At 43.5% G+C, this 8,478-nt stretch overlaps 1 protein-coding gene across 1 annotated transcript; it reads right to left on the reverse strand.

Moving 5' to 3' along the window:
• Positions 1-406: 406 nt before the first annotated feature.
• Positions 407-3,471, reverse strand: K441DRAFT_583806 (copper-translocating P-t; the record flags this gene model as incomplete). The annotated part of the gene is made up of 3 exons (XM_067644515.1): positions 407-3,215; positions 3,277-3,331; positions 3,384-3,471. 3 exons carry the CDS (start codon positions 3,469-3,471, stop codon positions 407-409), a joined length of 2,952 nt encoding a protein of 983 aa, XP_067498944.1.
• Between the last annotated feature and the right edge of the window lie 5,007 nt (positions 3,472-8,478).

An 8,478-nucleotide genomic window follows, 5' to 3' on the forward strand; every position in this document is an offset into this window, starting at 1 on the left:
GCATCCCTGATGATAAAGTTGATAAATGCAGTGCTGGCGACCGATAGATCAGTTACTAAATGGCGCATTAAGGATATATGCGAAAAAAGCTTCTGTGGTGTAAGGGAAACCTGGTCGGAAGCGTAGAGGCTCTGAAGCAGTAACAGCGCCGATTAAAAAGACACGCAGGAGCGAGTTGGAGGTTGCAGAGCAGCAAATCGAGGCAGATGGGATAGGGAGTTATTGTTCTATTCTTCAATTCTGAGATGAATCAAGTTATTGAGTAATTGCGCGACCTGTGCGACCTGCGAGCTGTCACTGTAGAGTAAGAGACTAATTCACAGCGCACTATCGACCCGGATATGCAAGAATTTTCACCTGAAGTCTCCATTGTGCGAGATATTGCGAATCTTATCCTTACTAGTTCTTAGCCTGTCTTCTGAAACTTTGCCCACCTCAGTTGCACCGCAATAGTAATAACCGGCAGGACTGAAACAAGCTCGCCTAACCCAGCATACTGCGGTGGAATCCTTGCATTAACAAGTGCCCCCGAAGCGAGTAGAATGGCAACTGTGTTGTACACGAACGCCCAGCCGAAATTGAATGCGATCCGCCACATCGTTGCCCTAGAAAGGTCGATAAGGGTTAGAATATCCTTAAGTGAAGACCGTATAAGAACCACATCCGCAGCGCTCTGCGCGACATCCGTCCCTTCGTTCACGTGCACGCCGACTGTGGCTTGAGCAAGAGCAACGGCGTCGTTTGTGCCGTCGCCACAGAATATTGTTGTGGACTTGCCGAGAGGATTAAGGTCCTTCATGAATTGCTGCTTGTCTCCGGGCGTACATCTAGATTTATAGCTTGTGATGCTGAGTTGGCGTGCTAGGGCTGAAACAGGTCCTTCATCATCACCGCTAACAATGGAGACTGAGATGCCTCGTTGCTGGAGCTCAGAGACGGTGCTAGCAGCATCAGGCCGCAGCACATCCTCCAGACCAAATACTGCACTCAAGTGGTTGTTAATGGTGACGCAGAACGTGGTGTAGCCTTGTGAAAGATAACTTTGTACCTTAGGGTGGTCGCCGAGACCAAGCCAGCGTGAGTTGCCCGCTTTGACATCCCGGCCATTGACATTACCTTCGACGCCTTTGCCGGCAAGTGCAGTGACATTCAAGGCTGCAGCACCGGGCGTAGTCTGGTTCTCTAGATGCATCCTGACTGCTGTAGCCACAGGATGTTTGATGTTCGACAGCAGCAAGAGCACTGCACCTGTAGTGAATGCCTCGTTGTCTTGCTCGCTCTCAAAGTATTTGCTTGCTGTCACCGTCATCTTGCCTTGTGTCAAAGTGCCAGTCTTATCGAAAACCACATGCGATGTCTTCCTTGCAACTTCAATCGTAGTTGCTGTTTTGAAGATGCAGCCATGTTTCGCTGCTACACCACCAGCAATCATAACAACCATTGGAACAGCAAGCCCAATTGCACAGGGACAAGACACGATGATGACGGTGATACCATAAGTCAATGCTTCGATGACTGCTCGTGAAACAGCGTAACCGCGGACCTTCGTACTGATCGGTATCCAAATCAGAAAACTGATTAGACCAAGCGCAATGGCAGTAGGCACAAAAAAGCTTGCAACTTTGTCGGCGACCTCTTGAACCTTTGGCTTAGAAAGCTTTGCTTCGTCAACCATACTCGCTATAGTGCTGATGGTGTTGCTGCCTGGCAGGCGACTCAGTCGAATGGTGAGAACGCCAGAACCATTGATTGAGCCGGCGATCACAACGGAGCCTGGCTTCTTTTCCACCGATAGAGACTCGCCAGTAATCATGGACTCGTCGATCTCGGATATACCAGACACAACTGTGCCATCGGTTGGGACTCGCAACTCTGGAGCAACGCGGAACAAGTCACCATACTGGAGGAGCCGGGCATCCATCTCTCTCTGTGATGAGTTTTGCTCACTGACTATGACAGCTGTAGGAGTCTGTAAGGAGCGTACAGAAACAGACTCAATCGCTTTCTGGCGTGCTAGGGCACTGACGAATCTCCCAACCATAATAAGAGTAACAAGTAGAGTGCTAGTCTCAAAAAACTCCCCGGTAGGGAAGGGATCGCCGGCAACGGCGTAGCCGAAGGAGATGACAGAAAAAATGTATGCTGCGCTTGTACTGATGACGATTAGTAGATCCATCTCGATCATACGTGAGAAAATGAGGCTCTTCAGTGCAGTCAGATAAAATGGTCCGGCTACAACGAATTGGACAAGCGTTGCCAGTACAAGTGAGACGCTGCCGTATACAATCGGACGCTCATGAATTGGAGCCCAAGCAAGAATAAGAACCGGGATCGTCAAAATGGCTGAGAGCAGTGTCATGAGGCCGACGTGACAAACATGTTTGCTACCAGCTGCAAGACCTGGATCAGGTTTGATTGGTGCTAGCTTCAGAGGAGCGCGGAAGCTGTGCTCGACAAGGTCCCGAGCTCCGACAACACTAGGATCGAACCATATCCTTGCTGTGGTTCTGTCGACAGCTTTGATGGATAGAACACCCTTTGGCAGCTCCTGTCGAACGAATTCTTGGAGATTCGATGGGCATGCCTCAATTTCAGAGCCTTCTTGCCTGATCTCTTCGAATTTGAATTCCATCATCCGTTCCATCTGGCGAATGACGTTACCCACGGACTCTGAGCGCAAGTCCAAGTCGAATTCAGCTCGACAGAGGACAAGGCTTGTCTTAAGGTTCTGAATAGCTTCGATGGTTGCCAAGGATCGTTGAAGCTTGTTCTCGCAGCCACTGCAGGTCATGCCGGATACGCTGAGAATCACGTGGCTAGAGTTTGGAAGTCCGCTCTCCAGATGCGGCGCAGATGACTCGATTTCTTTAGTGGTCGCCTTGTCAGAGCTAGCCTCTTCGGCTTCGCAGCATGAGCTACCACATGGGTTGTCAACCGAATCACATTTTGTCGCGGCTGCTCGAGCTGACTTTGGGCTACATTGTGTATGCGTAGATCGCTTCCCCGATCGATTGGCAATTACCCTTGCTAAATCAAGTGTAGACCGAGGTGGAGGGGCGCAGCATGGAGGCTCACCGCGGCTTTTGAGGGTGCGACAGAGACAGCCTAAGCTCTTGAGTATATCTCGATAAAATTGGCGAGTACTGATGCCATTAGGGCAGCATTCGTTGGCCACTTCAGGTAATGGAGTAGGGAAGGCAGTCTTAGATCGTGTTCTCTTGCAATCTAGGTTGTGTCAATACACATAATCTTACCAACTGTAGTCTTTGGTAAAACGTACTCTTCAAGTTCTTCTCGCACTCACGAGCAGTTATGCGATCAATGCATGACTCTATAGCACAGTTAGACAGATTTGTAAGAACGAAGACATAATAAGTATTTACCATTGCAACAAGGCGCTTTCTTCCCGGCGCAGCAGTCCAAATCTCCATTGTTACATGAAACTGCTGTGACTTGCTTCGCAGCCTGCATTTCCAGCACATCTTCGCAGCAATTGGGTTCACAGGAGACGGCGGGAAGAGGCATATTTTCAGACGAACAGCACTTGTCTTGATATCCTCTTGTCTGGAATCCTTCGGCCTTGACCGCTATCTCTTCGACGATGATAGGGGTTCCCTCAACTGCTTGAGCCTCGGAATCAACGAATTTAGAGCCGCGACTAACATCACATTTGTTGGCCACGTTTGAAAAGGTCAAAGTGTTCTCCTTGCCGGTGGTATTATCCTTATCTAGGGTCGACGTGCTACCATAGCAGCCAGCGTCCACATTAGCGTCTACGTGACGGATAGACGAACTCTTCTCTCCCTTAGCCGTTGCCATAAGGAGGCTTGAACAGCAGTTCGAAGCACATCCGTCTTTGGTTGTATCCTTGGTGGGAGTTTTGTCATAATTACCTCCTTTGACCATTCTATCCGTTTCACCGCTTGAATTCTCTCTGCGACCAAAGCCCTGCACATATTCTCCTCCAGCCTCCTCATCAGTGTGAGCTGCCGTTATCCCATCGCCGACTTCGAGTTGTTCTGAACCCTGAACCTCCGCGTTCTGGCAGCAGCCGAATCGGCATCTGCCTTCAAAGGGGGAATCTGAGCAGTCCATGCTGACTAGTAACCGTTGGTAGCTGATGATGTTATTGTGAGTTGATAGAATTGCAGGCGTTGGGGAGTCGCATGGCGGCAAGGTGGAGTGATCTCGCAAGATCTTGTAACTTGGTAGCTTGGCGCCTTGTCCAGTTGTCCTGCTCTCGTTCACCACGTGAAAAGCAAAGTTTCATCCTGACAATGTCAATTAATAGAATTAAGGCTTAATAGGCGTCGCGTCACTCCCGTACTTCTGTGTCAAATATCAGTATCTTCCATACAAGTCGACGTTGGCTCGCCTTGATGACTTTAGCAGTCCAAGTTGCACAGTGTTGATTGGTCGGTGGTGCGTTCCGGCACAAAGGGCAGCTGGCGTCGGCTAAAAGTGGTTAGATCAATAAGTACGTGAAACCTTATCAATAAGACAATTAGTGAAGGCGGTGTAGCGTATGATACTTATATGCCGTAAGCCGACTGCAATGTGCCGAAAAGGTGCTGGCGGATCAACCTGTGTGAGGGAATTGCTTTCTGCAACATCCACATAATTGGCGATGCTTTGCTTAATAGCGCACGCGATGTTTGAACTCGATCTACTGCTAGTGATGTATTGAAAAATAATAAAACAAGGAAGGTGGTGTTGTGGCGACGAGTTTTGGTTGCATCGTTTGGATGCCACCTTTGAAGTCTGAACGATAAGACGACTACGCTTTTGTAAAATTCCAATCTAAAAGACTGAGTTATGAAGAAATTATTAGAGATCCCATTGTTAACTGTGGTATAATAATATTATAATGTGTGCGGAATCTGTTGTGCTCTGAAGTCAAGTTGTTCCGGATCACCGTGTTCTCCGCCACACCGGGGGAGGTTACTTCTTGAGACCTGAAAATGATGTTCGAATGGGCTCCCGTCTCTAACCCCTAAACACAAAGAGGACCAAAAATGGGACCTTCCAGGGATGCGATCTTCCCCAGGTCCTAGAATCGGGCCACTTCTACTTCTTCTTGTTCTTATTTATTGCTGCCATTTTACACATGGGAAGCACAAAAACTATCTGTAACGATGGCAGAAAATACTCACACAAATTTCCAACTGGATGCAGAGCTAAGCTGTTTGGCTAACGGAGCGGATATCCCTAACATCACCCATCTATCAAATCGAGAATCTCATCAAATGCTATGGGATAGCATCTTTGGTGATTACAAATGTCTTAACAACATCGTGCAAGACTTGGCGGCGAACCCAATTCTAGTTGGGACAAGGCTTGATTCTAAGCCGGCATATATGGTTCTAATATCTGGCGACATATCAGGTGACGTCAGTGATCTTGTTGGATTGGCGTGGCGTGGATCTGAGGCCAAATCCACGCCATCCACCAAAAAGACGATTTGCCGCCAGGATCGCCACGGCGCTCCAGTGTAGATATATACTATATATAGTAAGTCTTAGCATAGGCTTAGTGTTATAATTAAGGAGTAGAGTGTAGTTGAACTTACTAAAAAGGGTACTAGATTTGCTTACNACCTCCCTTTAAGCGTNCCTCTATAATCTTATCNTCCTTAATAACTTTTACCTTATCGCTAAGTGCACCCTCTACCTTAAAGCCCCCGATTGCGTTAAACTCTTCCTTAAGGCCCTTACCCTAAGCTTTACTAACTACTATATGTGGCTAAGGCAGAGCTNCTACAGCCTTACGAGCGGCAGAGGCTTNTGCGGGTNGGCGCGGCTGGGCTTATAGGAAAATATCGCTCTATATAATTAAGGGAGGCAAAATAGAGCCATAGCGCGATCGCGTATGGAGGAAGGATGTAGGAAGGAAAGCAATATGGGCGGCTCCCCGAGATTATATAGAAAACACTCCTATTTTTAAACTCCGAGCTCCACCGATTGGCTCAACACCACGCTTTAACACCTTATTGATCCTTCCTCCTCGGCCTCCTTCTTCTAATTGGGTATAGAACTGGCGCTCCAGGAGCTCCAAAGCTTTAAGATCCACTCCGCGCCACTAATTAAATTAGTAGATCCACCGCCAAAGCAAATTGGATCCAGCCATCCACGCCATATTGCCGCCAATCCAACAAGATCACTGGGTGACGTGACTTACACGAAGGATCTCTTCTTCAGCTCTTTAAAGCCACATAAGCATGTAGAAGGCGCAGGAGAGATCATATGACTGTGGCATCACCCTCAATATTGCCGACATTCTACAATGCCTAGAGGTAATACCTGTGGATATACAAAAGCTACTGTACGATGGAGATGAACCTCGTTCGACTTATTTGTTCTGGAAAGACGCCGACTGCGCACTAGGAGTTCTCGAGCCACCTTCCCCTACTTATATCTTGGGGCGGAGGTAGCTAGTACTTTATTATATTATTATAAAAACCTAGGCTTGTTCAGTATATATACCTATAAGGATAACTATTACTTCTAATAAAAATGCCGTTCTTAATTATAGAGAGCTGCTCGTTTTAAGTGTAAGTAAAAACTGTACTAAAAAGAACAGTAGATAATAAGAGCGAATGCATTTTTGGTTTGATTTTAAATTGCCAAGAATATGAATTTAAGTTAGTTTAAGTCTTATAACATTACCTAATACCTATATATCTGAATATATGGGTCTAAAAGTAGGACTGTTTAAAGGCCTGCTTTTGGGTAACTATATTAGCCTCGCTGTCGATATAAGGTCCCAGTTTTGGTCCCTTATAAAATAATAAATTCTAAAAGCTGGGAAGTTTTCTCCCACTTAAGGTTTGTATATTATTTTTTCTTTTATTTAAACCCTAAAACAACAACAATCTAGTCGAGTATTTTCGCAATATTTTTTTAAACCTTTGTAGCTATTTCCCTGTCTTATAACCTTTGCTAGCTGCGCTCTATTGCCCAATACTAATATAGTAGGTAGTGGGCTTCTAAACAGTCCTCTGCCAGCGGAGATATCCGTTATTAGAGTAAAAGATATTCAATTAACACAATTCCTTAAAAATTTAGAGGTTTCGTTCTTCTTTACTAAATTTATTAATCTCTTATAGTAGGTCACAGAAGGATATTTAAACAGCTCTATAGATACTGTTAGTAGGATTGCCACAGTAAGTTATCTTTTTCTGTTATTTAACCTCCTTTAGCTGACTTTAAGTAGCAAGAAGAGGTCTATCTTAAAACTCCTACCACTATCTTTAATACTTATAGTGTGCTACTAACCCTACCTTATAACTATTTATTCCCAGTCTCCTTTATAAAGGAGTTCTTCAAATTAACTAATCTTATTAGCTTAGTCGGTCTCTTTACGGTTATTAGACTGTCTTAGCGTCTTACACTCTTAGATCCTTTAGCTGCGAGGCTTATTTTTTTTAAAAAATTCTTTAGTTAAATCTAGATATAATATTTTTTTCTATAATATTTAGGAGAGATAGCCGAATCCTTCTCTATTTAATATAGGTATTAGTACTATCTAGGTATATAATATAGCTTTATTATTTATTATACTAGGATTATATCTAGTTAAGATTCTAATTCCTATACTTCCCAAACTTATAGTGGCTAAAGTAACAATCGCTCCTTATGTAAATAGTATAAATAGCACTAGTGGATATATATTAAAAGAATTTACGTAAGACAATACGCAGATACCTTTTATTATCGAAGGGGATAAATAGCTGCTTACTGGCTAGGTAAATTAGGTCAATAAGCCTATATACTCCCTTAATAATAATAATAAGGGGAAAAGAAACAGCTAGAATGCTATAAGGGATAAGTAGGATTACTTTTATAGCTATAACCACTAAGTAGTATAAGAATGTTAATAACTTTATACTGGGTATAATAGTTAGTTTAGCGGTTATTATAGTGTCCTAATTAAAAAGGGTAATCTAATTAATATAATAGAAACTTTAGCGTTAATATAGTTGTAAGTAATATCTACTACTACTTAATAAGAAACACTATACCCCTAGAATACTATTAAAAATTATCTTAACTTTAATTAATATAGAATCTGTTTATATAATAAATCTTTTTAGGTATCTATTAATGCTAAAATAAGATATCTAGACATTGATACGAGAAAGGACTAATTTGTGGCTTAGCGAGTATTTTTAACAACTACGCTAAATGCTTGACTTATTACAGTCTAAGAAAATATAAATAAAAGGAAATATAGCAGAATATACAAGCTCGGTATAAGGCATTATAGCGTTAATAAAACAAAATCTAAAGTCTATAATCTAGGACTTAAAATATAAGTTTAGGTAGAAATCCGTATTAAGATAATAAGTATTATTTTATTAATTATTAATCTAAGCTAGAATATTAAGTCTTTATGCCTATCTAGTATAATTAAGGTCGATATTTAATAATTCATTGCTTAACGTCCGATTTAGATCCCTATTGGGCCCACGCGGACTAC

The sequence above is a fragment of the Cenococcum geophilum genome (assembly GCF_001692895.1).
Source record: "Cenococcum geophilum 1.58 unplaced genomic scaffold K441scaffold_56, whole genome shotgun sequence".
NCBI classification, from domain to species: Eukaryota; Fungi; Ascomycota; class Dothideomycetes; order Gloniales; family Gloniaceae; genus Cenococcum; species Cenococcum geophilum.